The 18,853-nt window shown below is 39.2% G+C and overlaps 1 protein-coding gene across 1 annotated transcript in view; it reads right to left on the bottom strand.

Annotated features, from left to right (window-relative positions):
• The window catches only part of GRIN2A (glutamate ionotropic receptor NMDA type subunit 2A), a 309,606-nt gene that overhangs the window by 117,849 nt on the left and 172,904 nt on the right, over positions 1-18,853 (bottom strand). The window contains exon 3 of the mRNA XM_024194032.2: positions 14,485-15,077. Within this exon, the coding sequence (XP_024049800.1) occupies positions 14,485-15,077 (593 nt within the window). The remainder of the gene's footprint in view (positions 1-14,484; positions 15,078-18,853) is intronic.

The following is an 18,853-nucleotide window of genomic DNA, read 5'->3' as shown; positions in this document are numbered from 1 at the left end:
TACCTCCTCTATAACAGGGGCAGGCATCATTCCCATCCCACCAAAGTGTATTGATGCTTCCTCCTTCTACATAATCTCTAAGATTATTAGGACTGAAACCAGGTACCCTGCAATCATCCAGGTTCTTATGTAGGCCAAAGAACTGGAAAGGAAAGCAGACAAGCTGCAACATCAGGATTCCACAAAAGACATTTAAGCTACATGTTATCATTATTCTTATGATACTACAACCTAAACCACCACTTTAGCCCCTCCAGCAGCTTCACATGTGTGTTAAGCAGGAGTGACAAAAGTATGACCCAGTGAAACTGCACAGAGAAAGTTCTCAGGGCAGATGAGCAGTCACCCAACACCACTCTGGGGTCCCTCAAAGGAAAAGGAGTATAAAAAGGGTGATTCCATTTATCAATGACGGAACCCACAGACAATTTATTAAACTTCAGGCTGATTCCTCTGTATCTGTTAACTTTGAACTGATCTTTGTCCATCTCAAGGAGGTCAGACAATAAGGCCAGCACAATTTTTAAAGCATTTAAAGCATATGGAGACCTGAACCTAAGACTGAAATGGAATGAGAAGATTTGATGATTCAAGATATTGCCAAACATTCATCACCACAGCCATCTCATCAACCTTGCCAAAGAAGTTCAGGGTAAAGATCTGGAAACAGTAAGCCACACTGTCAAAATCATGAGATTTCCTGAGCAAAGGCCAAGGATGGGATTTTCCAAAGTGTCTGAGTAACACTGGAGCACAGGTCTCATTGAAAATAAATAAACCTTGTGCTCCTATGTCACTCAGACACTTTGGAAAATCCCACCATAAATGAATATTTAGACACTGACATCCCACTTTGCCTAAGGGAGGCACTAACAATGGATCAATCCGTCTTGGCTAGATTTGACCATTTCTTAATCACATTTAAGTGAAATTAGCCTTTGTGAAAGATACCAAATTCACACCCCTGGAGTCTGTAGTCACGTATTTACCCACAGAAGACACACAGTATGAGCAGTGGGGCTCACACTGCTTTGTTCCTGATGAAAGTGTCAGAACTGGCTTATCAGGAAAGCTCTGAGTTGATTACTGCACAAGAGGTTGATCTGTTACTCACCGTGGTGTTCTTTCAAGGTGGAACTCACCTCACTGTTAAAAGAGGTGGTTTCTGACACTTCAGTGTTTCAATCTTTTTAATATTTCATCCCCAACTGGCCAAACGTTATACCCAAAGCATTGGGAGAAGCACTTCAAAAGGGAATAGAATAAAAATAAACCTGTTGGGTGCCACTTATGAGGAATGTTTGAAGAGCACCAGCCCAGGAAAGTGATTTATAGAAAAAATATTCTAGTTCTTTACAGTCAGACAACAGGAGACAGAGCACTAGCCTAAATTCAAGGTAGTGCAGAAACAGACACACTACAACCTACCTACATTACAGGTTGATAGTTTCAGCATCCCTCACTGGCTTCAGTGTCCCCCCGTTGCCAGGTTTCAGATCTCAGGCTCCAGTCTGAGCCGGAGCATTTACACTGCAATTTTTAGCCCTATAGCACAAGCCTGAATCAGTTGACACAGGCTCTGAGACTTTTTGGGCGGGGGGGCAGCCACTGGGCAGACATATTGAGAACAAACTGCTTCCACTGTGCCATGGTCAGAAAAGGAGGTGAGCAATAGCTATTTTTACTGCTGCTGGTAGCACAAATGCTGGTAAGAGACTGCAGGCCAGGCTACCTTGGACTGTAATAATATCCAATCCCCGGTGTTGTGCCTGGTCAGTGCCTGGATGCGAGACCACCACAAGCAAAGTGTTGCAGGAAGGGTTGGTTCAATAGTCGGTGGTCTTCTGTCAAGTCTCACAGAATCACATCCGATTCCCCACATTGTGTTAAAGGTCACTCTGCTCCAGGATGTGCCATCTTTCAGATGAAATTCAAGGTCGTGAATGCCCGGGAGCTTGCTATGGACCCTATCACACTTTTCACAAGAGGTGAACTATTAGCCCCAGAGTCACAATTTGAGTAGTTTCATTCTGCTTTCCTAAGTTTACCCCAAATTTTCAGTTACATAAGGTCACTCTTTATGAACTGAACTTTTGTGTAAACATGCACTAGGGAACTTTCAGTGTGCACCAGCAGGGTCTACACGGGCCAGTTAGTGAACAACACATTTGTGTGCTATAGAATTCACACCTCACTGGTGTGCATTACTGTACCATGAAGACAAGTCCTCAGTCTTTTAATTGGGCAGCCATTAAAAGTATCTCTGAGCTGGATCCTGGTTCTATTGAAGTTAGTAAGAGTTTTGCCATTGATTTTTGATAGTAACAGGAATGGGTTCATTGTATGTAACTGTATTGGGTCTTCCAATATTTGTGACATAATATACATTTCTATGTGAATGAATGGCCAGATGCCACTGGAAGGGACACCATATAATGCCTTTAATAAATAAGTTCAGGAGGCTAAGGTATGATTTTTGCTTTCGGGATTGGAATAGCTGAGACAATAGCGTACTTCATTCCCGAGGAAGGTGAAAGCATCTCATCTCTCTCGACAGTGAGCCTTGTGGAAATGGTGCCTGCTAGCCTCAAATTATGAATTTCAAAACTTCTGTCTTTAAGAGTCTTCTTATTGTAATTACAAGAGAAATTTGCTTTCAGCTGTAGTTCAGAAAAGCAATACGGACATCTAGTGGCCAGTTGAGTTAATGACAGATTAGGATTCTCATCCTCGCCAAAAGAATACACAGGGCCATGAAACCATGACAAGAACCATAATATAATTCCAGTTCTGCCTTATAATGAAATGTGAGTATGAGTGATGAATGACAGGTCACAGTGAGGAAGATAGCTACAGTCTAATCCAACAATTTGCAGTTCTGTTTGGTTTCCAGTTGCCCTAAAACTGACATTTGGAAATTCCTATTGCCTTCTTGCCAACATTAATTTTAACAGCCTGAGCTGTTTTAAAGAGGTAGCACTGATCCCACATGGCTCAAGAAGGAAACTGAATCTCAGAATAATACTCAGAGCATAATATGAATAGGGATTCTGAAACTCATGTAACATCTAACTCCAAAATAAATCATTGGCCTGGGAAGAACTAGTTTAACAGGCAAGGGGTGAAAGTTATTACTAAAACAAGATATATCATTGCTAAACTAAATGTGAGCACTAATAGAATTCAATGATGATTAGGAAATAGAATACATGTTCAAAGAGATGACGAGTCCTTGGGATCCCTTGCTACCTGAACTTCAGCCACTAATTTCCTGGCTTCATCTCTCCACCAACAAACTGATAAACTCAATAAACGTCTCAGGTGCCATCATCTGGGATCATCATTTTTCATCTGCGGTCTCCCTCACTACCTAGCACTGCAATTCCAAAACAACTGCAGGCGATGCACAGAAAGCGAGAAAGGGTGGAGGCTCAAAGAAATACGGATTGCATCAAAATCTTTTTTCTTGGAAAAGAAGGAATTTCTAGATTTCAAAGTTGATCACATCTTGCAGGAAACATGATGTTTGCCAATATTTCAGTTTCCTCCAACTAATATGAATCAGCCACTTTAATAATCAAGGAAGACAGCCTGTTTTGGCTTGGCATTCACCCAGTACTGAAGCTTATAAAACTTGGACCTACTCCCACTTTTTATCTTTGTTTCTTCATTTCACTGAATCCATGAATTATTGAGCTTCCTTAATGTGGTTTTATGTGAGACTTTTGTAATTCTGGAAATACTTATCAACAGGTACACCAGCAATATACATTATCTGAGATAAGCAATTAAAGAAGCAATTAAAGAGTAAGCTAATGAAACTCAGGGAACTGTACATGGCATACTATATAAACTGCACAGGGTATCATGAAAAACTCCAATGACCTGACTCATTTACTTTTAATTATTCTTCCCTTTTGTATTTAACTTGATCTGTTTTAAGTTCTGATGCATTTTTAGACTGTAGCTCTTAACTACACACAACTGTATACTTTTGAATTTTTTTTTTTATTTTTAAGGTCTTACAATATGGACCTTTCTCTTTTCTTTCTAATTTCAAATTCTTCCGAGTGGTAAACAGGAAGTGTTCCCCTGGGTACATCTCGTCTGTGATATCCTGGTTCTGAGGGAGTTGTAGAATTCCAGGCCTGGGGCCAGCACAGGATGAATCCATTTTGGGAACAATGTGCTCAGTGGCTGTGAAAAAGGAGTGGCATGCCAACTATCTACGCCTCCTGCCAGCTGCTCCTTAAAGTGTTAGTTGCATCAGCTCTGGAGAAGTCATGTTACCCAGGATTGTATGAAATCAGCAGCAAAGCGTAGGACAGGATAAAAAAGCTGAGGGGAACTGGACAAAACTTGAATAGGATGGCTCAGCATTCTAGCCTGCAGTTTTGGTCATTACAAGCTAGCAATAGTGCAGCATAACTCAGACTCGGACTTTAAGGCCAGAAGGGACCATCATGATCATCTAGTCTAACTTCCTGCACATTGCAGGCCACAGAACCTCACCCATCCACTCCTGTAATAGACCCCAACCTCTGGCTGAGTTACTGAAGTCCTCAAATCATGGTTTAAATGCTTCAACTTACAGAGAATCCACCATTTACACTACTTTAAACCTGCAAATGACTTATACCCCATGCTGCCGAGGAAGGTGAAAAAAACCCAGAGTTTCTGCCAATCTGGCCCAGGGAAAATTCCTTCCCAACCCCAAATTAGTTAGACCCTGAGCATGTGGGCAAGACCCAGCAGCCAGACACCTGGGAAAGAATTCTCTGTAGTAACTCAGAGCTCTCCCCATCTAGTGTGCCATCACTTGCCATTGGAAATATTTGCTGCTATCAGTCACAAACTTTGGAAATTCAATAGATTGTAGTTAGCCAACACTATTATCCATAATTCATGCTTTACAAAAAATAGTGAATATTTTTTACGTTAACTTTTTGCCATTTGGGGTAACTTTTCTTCTCCAAACATAGCTTTTCTGTGAAATCTGATTAAATATCTTTTTTTACATACCAAAAAGCAAGAATGTGCCAATTTTTAAATGTTGCATTTCAATGCCAGCTTCGGATGCATTTGTGCCAAATTCTGGGGAAAAGAGGCACATATTTAAGTTGCAAAAAGTGGCAATTCCTCCATAAAATGGGCCTACTTTTAAATTCCTAAAGAACCTTTTGTTGTGACTCTTTCATACTCTCTGGCATCTACATTGGCCTAATTTGGCACAGAAAAGTGTTGTTTACATTTTGAGTAATTATAAAAACACACTACCTCTAGTAGTCAGCCAGCACCCATGATATGCCACTATCCAGTGGGCTCCTAGTTCGATGAGTGTCATCACATGCAACTCCTTTTGGGCTGGTGGAATATAAGACTTCTTCCACCAGTTCAGTTCCAGCTGATAAACAGCAGTCTTCAGAGAGCATTGGGGGCAACTAGAGTGCGTGCATTAATCAAAGATGCTAATATAGCTTGCAGTGTTTAAAATAGGCTCTTCAGTAGTGAGTTACACTTGCCCCACAATGATTCACCAATCAGATCGGTTAATTACTATGCCATGGTTGCGAATCAGGAGCCATCATCCATGCAAAAACAAACTAGAGAAAGTTAAGAACTATTTGATCATCTAATCCATCCGCTGCCATCAGGGAATGGTTCACTGCAGTGTATTTCTTATAATTTTTTTCAGATCACCTAGGGTACCCTGGAAGTGGGTTGTTTAAAATTAAGTTGGTAGGACTGGCAGCCTGGCACTCATTTGAGGGCCTTCATCTATGCAACTAGCACTTTCTGAAGATCTGCCAGAGGCCAGATTTGATTATCTTCAGTCACACCTTAAGGCTCACAGCCTCATAAATGATTTTAATTAATGAACCATCACTGCAGAAGAATAGTAGTTTCACTCGAGGTTTGGATTCCTTTTTAAAAAAATCCATTATAAGACACGGTGATGAATGCTGCCTTATAAAAGTAATGGGATAGTATATCATAGGTGATAGGAAAGAATTTACGTAAGGAACTGTCATTCAAAAGGGCTAATTATAGCCATCAAAAATGGCAACTTGTTCAGGCATTGGACTTGCCAAAAAACAAGATACTAAACAGAAGGTATCAAGTATGCTGTCCATCTGTGTAATTGTAAATATAGATTGTAATTACTGAATCTTAAACTATAGTCTGGTACCAAACACAGAGGGTAACATTAATTCCTGGTATAATCAATGGAAATGAAATGGGTCCAATTCAACTGTCAAGGGAACCTCAGAAGTGAAGTAAGAAGCATTAGCAAGAAATTCTAGGATTATCAGGAGAAAAAGGAGTGAATTATTTCTTGTACTGACTGAAAATAAAAGTATACCCAAATATGCTTTTATCTTTCCATATTGATTTAGGACTGCACAGCAAGTGTGCTACTAGTGACAAAACATTTTGCTCCAGACATAATCCGTTAAGTAATGAAACATTCTCAACCATGTAGTAAACTGTTATGTTTATTTATCCCAATTTTTGACAGAACTTAATGAAATAAGCAAATCTTCAGTAAACTGGCTGTCAAGAGATCTGTTGCCGCATACAAGCATTACACAGAGTTGTTAGATTATTCATCAAACCATTGTGTCCATGTAAAATTAGGATTGACTCAAATTCAAAAAGGAACTAATCTGGCATTGCTGGAAGCTGGAATCAAAGTACTGAACGAAATGAATTAATATCAGGGCTTGTTATATAAAAAGCCTTTCCCATGTAAGGAATGCATTGCTTTCACAGATAGGATGCAGGTTGGCAACATCGATTCGTCAGAGACGAGAGTGAAATCAGGGAATGAAGGTGGGGAGAGGATCCTATTGAAGACTAAGTTCCACTTGATTTTAAATTTCCAAATAAGTCGTTAGGTTGGTTTGTTTTTGTAAGCCACACTATACAAACTAAATTAATCAAAACAGGAAAATAGACAGATATTTGTCAGTGTTTTGTTGGTTTGTTTATTGAATAAGGCCTCATTCAAAATGGCTCCACTTCACCATGTATGTGCCTAATCTTACTATTGACTTCAACTGGACTACTTACAGGAATAAGGGCTACTTGTATGACCAGGGTTTGAGAAAGAGCTCTGTGTGGCTCGAAGGCTTGTCTCTCTCACCAACAGAAGTTGGCCCACTAAAAGATACTACCTCACGTGCCTCATCTCTCTAAGGGTTTGTAGGATCAGGTGCTGTATTCCTAAGCACTGCTTTTCTCCAGCACAATGCCCCCTGCACCGCCTGAGCTCTGCATTGAAGCTGGATGAAGTAGAGTACAAGAATGACCACTCGTACTAGGCTTTGAACCGGCCCCCACACAAGCTAGTGATGCGGCGTGAGGACAGGGGCAGGGCATAGAATCTGCATTTATATTGTGCAAGGAGTAAACAGCGGCTGTGGACACTGCTCCAGACCCACAGATTGGGATCAGAGGGAGATTCACTACCTACCCAGCATAACCACGTAGTCACTCTAGCTGTAAGTAGGTTCATGCATTTCACCCGCACTTAGTAGTGTATCTATAGACGCACCTCCAAACCTCTTTGCTATTCAAGAGTGAGGACAAAGAACAGCAATTATGCCATGCTCATCAAGGTACACATCAGAGCTGGTTGAAAAATGGGTAATATTTTGCAAAAAAAATTGTTCCTGATTTTTGTTCCAAATCTTTACACATTTTTACCCTATTAGAAACACTCCAATGGCATGTATAAAAACACACACACACACACACACACTTTTTCTATTTCATGGGAGGGCAGAATTTCTTATGGTGATCAGCAGGGTTTCTTGGGAGAGGGAGTTTTTGTTCAGACATCGTGTTAATACACTGCTAGCTCTAACTGTATTGTTATGTTAGTGACCATATTATGTGTAATGGTATATCTGCCATGGGAGATTATGGGTGTAATGCAAGTGAGGAGGGAGCATGCTAACAGATCGGCCATTCTGTTTTTCTCAACTGCAGATTGTTACCTATGCTCCTAAATGTAATGCTACTCAAGGTAAACCTCAAGACCTGAAGCTATATATTAACTTGAAAAATATGTATGTTTAAACTAGTCACTGAATTTTCCTTTAAATCTTTTCTATATGGTGATGTACTCTAGGGGAAAGCCGATATCTTCCCACCTGTATTAGAAATGGACATCTATCAGCTTATCCCAATAAATTCAAGCAAACCAGCATTTTTCCTGTGTCTAAAAAAGCCAATAACAGCATCTTAGAGTTGCAGTGAAGGGGAGAGACAGACTGTGTGTGCTCAAGAGAGATAAAATGCCTTCAGCCAGTGCATTGCTCACAGGAGTCAAGGGGTGAAAAATTGAGAGTTTTCGCTTTGTAATAGATTTCACTTCAAAACAGATTTTCTTTTTAAAAAAGCCAGAGTTTAAAGTCATCATCTAGAGGCAAAAAGTAGTGTGTAAAATGTTACCTATCTTCATTTACAAACAAACTAGGTATAATGAAATGGGTTTAGAATACAATGCTAGGTTTCAAGCTGAATTTGACAGTGATGATAAAAGTGAGGGTCTAAAAGCCTCTTTTTTCTGCTTCTTTACTGAGCTTTTTTTCATTTAGTATCAGGTATTACCCCCTGTAGAGGTTTTTTCAAGATACAGTACTCTCCACTGAGTTTTCAGCTTCAGCGTTTGCAAGCTGTATCATGTGTGTAATTCACTGTTCTGGTGAGACATTCAATACAAAGCAGTAAGGCATGATTTAGTGGCCCTTAAGCCCTTCAACTATTTACAATAATTTTAGCCTTTCCCCCAAGACTGTTCATCCATACTCCTTGTTTAAATCTGTTCTTTAATATTGGTTTCATTTAAATTTTAGTTTAAAATAGAACAAGTCAGCATGAGCTGCGTCCTGAAAGCCCTGAGTGCTAATCCCAGCTCAGCCACTGATTTGCTGTGTAGCCTTGGGCAAGGCACTTAAATGGGTAACCTCCATTTTACTGATGGGAAAAGTGAAGCACATTCAACTTATCTGCTGCACCACGGTGCTAAGAGGGTTAATGTTTCCAAAGCACTATGGAAGTGCTAAGCATTTGTATATATTGATTCTGGCATTATACAGTAAATATTAATTGAGTACTCCAGAAGAATTATTTTTTAATACAAAAATAACTAATTACAGTAACTACGTCAAGCAATTTCTTATTATTGTGACATGTCTTCTATAAATGGTAAATAGCACCCTCCCCACTCCCATTATATTCTGAAGTTTGAAAGAGAATGAATTGTCTTCCATACAGGAAAACTTATGCTCATGTTATAGGTAGAAATGACTGCTTCAAACAGGAAAGTGGCTTTATTCACCAAAATATATTGCAGCTCCATCCACCAGTAATTTGCAGGTGCATTATGCATTACATACTGTAGGATATCATGTTACAGCCTAATTGCATTGTGGAGACACACACATTCCCCTTGTAGTCATACAGATTTAATGGCAGCACATGATCACACAGTGGAGGAATGCTGAATAGCCAGTTCAGCTCCAAAGCAGTGAGTGACTGAACAGGGAAAAATGTTTCAAAACAGATCCAAGCTTTAATGCAGACTTCCACCTTGAACAGTGGTTTTTGAATACAAGATCTTCTAAAAGTGAAAGGGTCTAACTTTGAAGGGTATTCAAGATTCAACATTAATGGAATTTGGGGTGCAGAGTTAACGGTGAATTTATCATTTCAGCGTAAACTCTAATATTAAAGTGTGTGATTTAGTGAGCACAGTGTCAGTAGTTTTGGCGGATTTTTTAAAAATGTTGACATATACTTAATATAAGAAGAAATCAAGAGCAATAAAAACTTGGTATAGAGATTATAGTGAATCTGACATTGATTCAGATTTGTTCTGTCTTAGAATAAATGATTTTGGAAACATTGCCAGTCGCTATGTTGCAACAGGTTGTCACCGCATAGTTTTCTGTGAGTTCCTCCTTTCCCTCCTCCTTCCTCCCTCCCCTCCCACTCCCCCGCATGGAGGGGGAATTCATAGATTTTTCCACAGCAATTCTGGTTATTTTCCACAGTTCTTTCAGAGGCTCAGGGTGGGATGGAGGAAGCCTACCACTTAGTGCAACGCCTCACCAGGGCCACACGAATTATGGAATGTGGATATGAAGCAAGAAAAGCTCTACATGATACAGTATTTGGCATTTAGCAGAAACTGCCGGCGATGACGTCTACATATACGGCAGCAACACCAAAGTGGAGTCATTTTGAAAGGAAAAGCAGCTATTCTTGGATGCCATAATTTTACACATCAATTCTTAAGATAAATACACACGCCTATTCTGCACATACATACCCCACACTATAAAAAGCTACTATATGAAAGCACAACTCAATCTCCTTTTCTCAACCCCACTTCCCCATCCCCTCCCAAATTTAATTACATTCTCTATCTGAAGCAGCACAGATTCTGCAAGCAAAGTTAAAACCAGTTGACCATTAAAATAGCATTGGAAAGTCATGCTAATTCAGTCAGTCTCCCGCAACACAGTTTTATAAACACACTGCAATAGATGTTTTAGAAGTGAATTCTAACATGTTTCTGTGGTGGCCATCTATTAGGGGCCTTAGAAGACCTAGAAAAGCACATTTCCCTATTTCTGATAAATTCGCTCATTGACAACAGTCAGCCCTTTCACCTTTAGGAGACTGGAGTTTTAAAAACCTTTAAGGATTCTTCTGCTTTCTACCATAAAAGGACAAATATACACAATTTTTTGTTTTAAACAAGTCAGTGTTGCCATCAATCCCCTCTGTCTTGCTCTAAATTTAGGTAGTAACTATTCACCACACTGTTTAGAATTAACCTTGTATATCCAGCATGCAGGCACTATGAATATACTGCTTTGGGTCAGGATACTCCAGACTTAGTAGAGTTAGGTTTCTGTTCTTTGCTGATCTGTTCACCCAGTGCTATATTAATTTGAAATGAGTGACTTTACAATACTGGACTGGCATATGTTTTCTGATCCACAGCCAAAACAACGCAGAGCTCTGGGCTACAGATGCTGTAGCAAGCGACCAAAGTGAATGAAAGTGGACATAAAGAAAAGGTGTTTTCCACATCTGGAGGTTTACACATGCACCCTGTGTGATGTTGCACTCCATATGTTTTATGGAAATATGCTTATGAGTGTGAATATGATGTAACTGGAATATGCTTTATGCAAAAGGTCTCTTGTAAGGTATCATAACAAAGATTATAACCTACTGAATATATTCCTCCTATTTGTATGCATGTATCATTCTTGTATCTGAAGCTAGAAATATGAAGTATAACTCTGAGGTCCTATTGTAATTATGCAAATTGTGGGTCATTAATGGTGGTTTAGAATCTTGATGGCTCCCATTGACTAGGACAATTGGTTGTAAATGGTTTATTTACCTGCATGCCTTCCTGTGTATGTATGGGCCAACCCAGGAAGAATGGAGACTAGGGGTCTTACAGTGACATGTGACCATGTCACATGATACTGGAATCCATCTTAATCCTTGTACTTTTCCATTGATGAGGCGGAGTGGGGACAAGCACAGACAAAAGATTCCCGCCTTGTGCCAAAACTATAAAAAGGGGTAAAGCAGGACAAAAGGGGAAGCCACTCATGAGAAAACGCCTGCTTACCACCTGAGATGTCTGCTGGATCTAACAAAGACTGTACTGGGGAAAGGATTGGGCCCAGACTAGGAAGGAGTCTAGTCTGTGAAAGAAGCTTATTGGAACATCTCTGAGGGTGAGATATTACCTGTAATCAGTTCCTTAATGTATTAGGCTTAGACTTGCGTGTTTTTGTTTTATTTTGCTTTGTGACTTACTTTGTTCTGTCTGTTATTACTTTAAACCACTTAAATCATACTTTTTACTTCTTGAGCTGAAAGTAATATGGGAGGGGACACAGTTCCTAAGTCACGGAAGATGGTTTTGCTTATGTCAGACAAATATGGTTCCTGTGGCCAGAGATGGAGCTGCAGTAAGGAATTTCAAGCAGGGAATCATATGACATCATCCCCATATTCTGAGAAATAGTCAAGTAAACATGCAGCATAACAACACTTTGAATGGAGAGTTTATTTAAAAAAAAATCTAGCCCAACAGCAGTCAAATAATGTTTCCAAACACCAAGGAACAGAATCATTTAATTTTCCAGGAACACTGGGGCAAATTTGACTCCATTGACGTCAGAGGAATTCAACACCATTTTGATTTCAGTGGAATTATACCAGGAATTAATTTGGCCCATTGTGTTTACCAACAGTGAATGGACCCGACCAGAGCTCTAAAAGGAAATAGTCTAATTACTAGGGTACTGGATAGGGAATCAGGAGACCTGAGTGTTAGTCCCAGCTTTTCTACTGACCTGCTGTGTGACCCCAGGCAAGCTGCTTCATCTCTGTGCCTATTTCACCTCCTTATATCTTGTCCATTCATTGATGAAGAAACAGATCATTAATAATTTTGGCATAATAAGGCTGATATCAAATTATATGACTGAGCTAATTTTAAAGTTTCCATAAAGGCATGCTGTTCTCTCCAGAATCTGCTTTAGAAAAGCCAAAATACCAAATGTAAATGTTAAGAAGCCAGCACTGCACTAGGTGTTTGAAGAAGTCCTTTTATGCATGCTTTAGGGACAAAGATTGTGATCAACTACTACCTATTTCTAGTTAGATAGATAGAAGTCAATTTTCAGCAGTGTGCATAACAGATTAGAGCAGGGACCAAATTCTGTTATAGTTAAATGAAGTTGTGAACTGAATCCACTCATACCAGTGCTGGAAACAGAACACTTTATTGGCCACAGTGGATGCATATATTCTAATGTGAAAGTACTGTGATGCTGAGCAGCAGCCAAATTATAGGTCATATAGGCAATGCCCCTTTTACTGATTGACATTCCATTAGATACCACACACACAGTATTTCTGGAGAAGGAGTGTGTGTGTGTGTGTGTTGGGGTGGGTGTGTATATGTCAGGAATCATAACTCTGGAAAAGGAAAAGCAATCTGGTATACCAGTAGGTATAAGAAGGAGAGAGAGAGAAAGAGAGAACGATTTGAGTGGTGGATAAATGTATTACTTGCATAACTTAATTCTATTTAAAATATAAGAACGTATTGATTTCTCTCTCAAAACTATTTCTATATGTATTTCTATATACTACACCTATAAGTTACATTCATTATCAGCAAAAGAAAACAGTCACAATTCCTATACACGTATTTCTTCTCTTTCTTGTCACATTTTCAAAATACTGGAGAAATTAGGAGGACCGGAACCTGGCTCCTTTCTTTGTTTGTGAGTTATTCAGACTCCATTTTTACTATTTTGCCCGGTTCTTTGGAAATTATTCAATTAATAGTTTATACAAAAATATTTCAGCCTCTAGAGTGCTTAAATTCTTTCCATAAGCACGGCTTTGAATATTTTTTATTTGTGTTGTGTGATTGGCCACTTGAATCACATGACTTTCTTGCCATTCCCTGACTGGACAATTCCCAAGCATACTTGTAGCATACTTGCTCAAATACATCTTGGTACACATCACAGCATCATTCATTACACAACCATGTAAGTACAGGTATTGATGAATACAATATCCAATTACATATGCAGGGGTGAATTTAGGAAGGCAGGATGCAGTTAAGTGTGGTTATTAAAGGTTCTCTCACAAGTGGTCAGGACTTTGACTTACATTTACTCAAGCATCCCAATGCCCCTAAGACCAGACTAGAGAAGAGTTTATTGAAACTAAACAAACTGTTCCCATTTGAAGAGTGACACAATATTGCAAGGATACTTCCATGTCAACTTGGGTTAATGCTGATGACGTTTTGCATACGTTTCCAAGGTAAAATACTTACAAGCAGAGGTAGCAAAAAACTACAATAGTAACAGACTTCTGTTCCTGTCTGTTATTAGTTGCCTAGATAACCCTGGACTTGTATAATTTCCTGCATCGCCATTTTAACACAGAGTAAAAAGATGTACAAAGTATGAACTAATTAGAGTACTCTAAGAATTAATGGGAGTCACACAGACTCAGTCAAGGCCTGCATAGTATTTTGACAATTTTACCTCCACATTACATTTTTTGAGAAATGATTAAAGACACAATGGATAATTATTTAATGTCCCACCAACCCACTATGCTGAAACCAAATATCTGAAGGTACCAGATCCAAAGAGATGGTAGCTCTCTAGTGCAAGGAACATGGCATCAGTTCCATGCATAGAATAGTACTAGTAACAACATACCAGACCTTTCTGTAGGTTCCCCTGGAGATCTCTGACAAACAATAAATACAGCATATCTTTTATAAAGAGGCTGAAGGGATTAATAAAAAGTATTATTTTGCTACAAGGAAATATATTGGTACTAATTTGGAAAAAATAATCATCAAAACCATGCACAGTCTAGGAAAAAAGTAGAACGTCTTACTTGTGTAGCGTGTGAGATGGTCGTTCATTCTTCTCTAGTTGTCCATAGCAGCTGGTTTTTGCTTCTGGAATGAAGGAGTACTTTTCCAACATGGCTGATGCAGCTGTGCTGATAATCCCAAGAGCATCCCGCACCCGAGCTTCTAAACTATAGTCCCATTCATCATAGGATGCTGAAATTAGCCCTGAAGGAAATTCCTTGGGAGTGATTTCTGTGTTGCCACTAACCAGGCTGGGGACTATCCAGAAGAAATCATAGCCTGTAAGGCCTAGGGAACGGGCTTCATCCAGAATGTAAACAGCTTCATCCTTGGAACAATAAAGCAGGATAACAGATGAATGAATTTTCTTCAACTGAATCTGGGTCTTGGCATCCCCAATGGCAGTATCAAGTATGATCACATTCTGCATGTCCCAGCCCACAAAACTGTTTTCCACTGTGGTCTTGATGAAACTTATGAAGTCCCGGTATCCAGGAAAGGTGCTGGTCACCAGGGAAAAAACATGCCAGTCATAATCTTGCATCACTTTCAGCATGACAATGGCTTCCTGCTGGATAGAAGCCCCAAACTGGAAGAATGTGGACATCACATCCTAGAATATGCAAGAGACAATGAAAGGTTACTATAATTGGACTGATGTGCAAAGAAGAGAGAGTGTCTGTGTCTTCTGTCCTCTTAAGGCCCATCCTTGTTACCTCTCTAACTTTCAGTGAGTGTGTGAAGTTCAAAGTATCTTTTTTACATTTTACATATAATGCAACCAGGCAGATTTTGCTGTTTTCTTGTAGTCAGTAACACCAACTTTCAGTAATTGCAATGGCTGATTAAATCTTTAGGAAAAATGACATGAGCAGCTAGTTATCTACTAGGGAAATTTCTCAAAGCACTTGAAGGTAAAGGACATAAGTCAAACTAGTTGTTACAGATGAACCATATAGATCTCTACAATATTCGAATGAATTAACTCCACCACATTGATGTAGATTTACCAAATCTTATTGTGAAACAGTGTAGTCCAGATGGATTATTTACATGGATTATGAATCAAAAGGAAAATCAGCTTTATTGCATATGTATGAAGCAACACTGTACACACAGGCCTGATTTACAGAGGTGCTGAGCTACCACAAATCTCATTTATTTCAATGGGAGCTGTCAGCAGCTCTAAAAATCAGACCCATTGTACTCACATACTCTGCGTTCACTACTCATCACATTACATTCAGGTCACTCTGCCCATCTCAAATTGGAATAGTATTACATCCAGTAATAAAATAATTACTACTGATTTATAATAATGATAACCTAGGAGTGTCTAGCAACATGTTCCAGTCCTCGTGAGATTAGTTAAATGGAAGTAAATTTGAAGAATGGCCTTGCATTCTATAACTTGCATCTGTGTGTGTTGTCCTGGTGGACACAACAGCATCCTTAATTTGCCATCAGACACTTTCCTTGAGTTTGCCTTGCTTAGGTTTATATTCTCAGTCACAACATTTGACACAGCCCATTCTATTTTCCTTATGTCTGCCTATTGTGTTTATATCATCTAACAAAAATTCACTTATGTCATCTAACAAAAGACATCCACTTATACCACGATACTTGTGTGTACTTTAAAATAAACTTTTTACAGGCATCTAATATTTCATACATGGACAGGTCATTTTCTAAATTTCTATTTGGATTTTATATTCTAAACTTACACAAATTAAGGTTACTAGATTATCAAAGCATATACCACCAGTTATATAATTTTACTTTATCCCCGGTGGTACAACAGGACATATTTATTTCATTTTCAGACACTGATATTGTGCATAGACCATCATGTTAAATATATATATCAGCTGTTCAAGGCTTCTAACACTATCTTTAGAAAAGTGTCAGTCATTCCTCTAATTATTAATACAAACATATAGCACAGTTCATCTCAAAGTGCTTTATGAATTCAGCTAAGAACTATTATCTCTATTTTACATATGGGGAAACCGAAGGAGATACTGAAAAAGATACATATATGACCAAAATCACACAGCAAGTTGGTGTTAGAACCAGAATTGAAACTCAGGACTCTTAATGCCCAGTTGTGTACTCTGTCCACTGAACTATACCGGCTCCATGCAGAGAACCCTCTGCACAGGTGTTTGAGTCTTTTTGTTTGTTAAGGAGGCAAGCAGTGTTATTACTTTTAGAGCCTTAAGTACCCAACAGGAGGATTTTTTAGGGCTTAACCCCAATACAAATCCTACCATAGGGTCGAACTATGAAAAAAGCCAACTAGGGCAACAATGTGTGCATCATTGGTGCTAATTAAATCATCTGCCTTGGCAGGTACTGTCATGTCAAAAAGGGTATTGTGACTGCCAGTGCTAGCCTTCCAATAGATTTGGGTAAAATCCAATTTGATGAATTAAGGACACTATGAGGCATAGTGGGGAGAGAATTAAATATGGGATATTTTACTGCTGACCATTTATAGGAGCAATTCCCCAGGGACTCCAATTATAAACCTAAAGAAGTCTTCCTTTCAGGGATACTCACAGCTACGTACAAACTGAGCACATTGAAAATATATTCAGAGTCAGCATTTCACATCACTACACCAAAAGGAATTAAACATCCAAAACCATTTCCATTAATCTCATTTTACATTAGTTCTCCAATACAAAGTAAATAACCAAGTGATTAACTATTTGGAGAAATATTACCAAACCAGTAGTTAAATTTAATGCACTCTCTTTGCTTTCTTGTTTTTCAGATTTCTAAACTGTGACTGATATTTTCTTTTATCCTTGGTGTGCTCAGATGCAATGGCAAAAGGACGTTCTATGTACAAATAAAATAGATAAATAATAGCACTTAGAATATGTAAATAGACTTGACGATGAAATCCATCACATCCTTTCACTACATCCCTATGTACCACTCATGACTATAAGCATAATGGAATTGCTTCTCCAAGTGCAGGATCTGTGCAAGGGCCATTGGCCTGGGGGCACATCAGGGAACTCCAAAGAGCAAGGAGACTTACATGAACAGACTATCAGCCACAATACAGCACAGACGGACACTTACAAATGTGTCCCTTTCTAATGTGCACATATAGACCTTCAGAGCCCCAGCTATAATTACTACTGTCACAATCCCTTCCATGGTCATGCATGATTTCAGAAACACTGGGTAGACTTTTAACAAATTTTGAACATGACTTGACTTATCCGCAGATATTTCAAACAAGCAATTTGCGATTAATAGCATCCAATGGTCCAGCTGATTAAAACAATAATTAAGTGGATAAGATAGAACTTTGCTGCAGAGCATTCAGTGTGTTAGCATTAATGTTGTCGACCAGATCCTCAGCTGCTGTAAATCTACATAACTCCATAGTCTTCACTGGTGATATGTTGATTAATACCAGCTAAGGATCTGGCCACATGTGCGCTGAATGATTTTTGCCACTACCTTAAAATGGGAGCATGACCTAATAGCACAATTAAAGAACAACTGGAGACTTACAGCTCAGGATAGCAGTAAGATGGAAAGTTGCAGGCAGACACCTTTAAAAATTCAATGGTACCTACAAGAAATATTTATGTGCACATAAGGAAAATATTCAGACATTTCATGCACAGGGAGCATCAGTAATAGCTCAGTCAGAAACATCTCTGGATAAAATTCAGGCAAACACAGGCAAAACTTCCAGTGGGAGTTTGCAGAATTTGTTATATTTATTGAGTCTGTAAGGGAGACTAGTGCTCTCATAACAGGGCCGGCTCCAGCATTTCTGCCGCCCCAAGCAAAAAAAAAAAAAAAAAAAGCCGCGATCGGCGGCGGCAGTTCAGCAGCAGGTCCTTCGCTCCTAGAGGGAGTCAGGAGGGACCTGCCGCCCCCAAATTGCCGCAGGTGCCGCCCCTCTCCCCTGGCCGCCCCAAGCACCTGCTTGTTAAGCTGGTGCCTGGAGCCGGCCCTGTTTCATAACATGGGTTCTTTTCTCATACTTATCTAATTAACAATAATTAAAGGGATTTTGTAAAGTTTAATTTTACAGCACTCATTCAAGTTTGAAGTTAGTACTAATTTTTGTCATTAGTTTATATATAGCAGAAAATCAAGCAAATAAAAAACACGTTAAGGATGAGTGGGAAGAGTCGCTTCTGCACATTGTACAATTCACTTTTCTCTGCTCCTTTATGTTCCTCCAATAAAGGAATCTAATGTTTAAAGTTTGTAAGACATGTCACCATCTTGAAACAATGTGAAACAATGTAAAACACCTCTTGCAGAGAAATTTGTTTTGGCCACTGAACATGATCATGTTATTTTAATTGGTGCACACCTTCTGGGTTTTCACACTGAACAGTTAGT

This window comes from Terrapene carolina, unplaced genomic scaffold, assembly GCF_002925995.2.
Source record: "Terrapene carolina triunguis isolate 2854851 unplaced genomic scaffold, T_m_triunguis-2.0 Scaffold93, whole genome shotgun sequence".
NCBI lineage: Eukaryota > Metazoa > Chordata > Testudines > Emydidae > Terrapene > Terrapene triunguis.
This window is presented reverse-complemented; position numbering and strand designations above follow the sequence as displayed.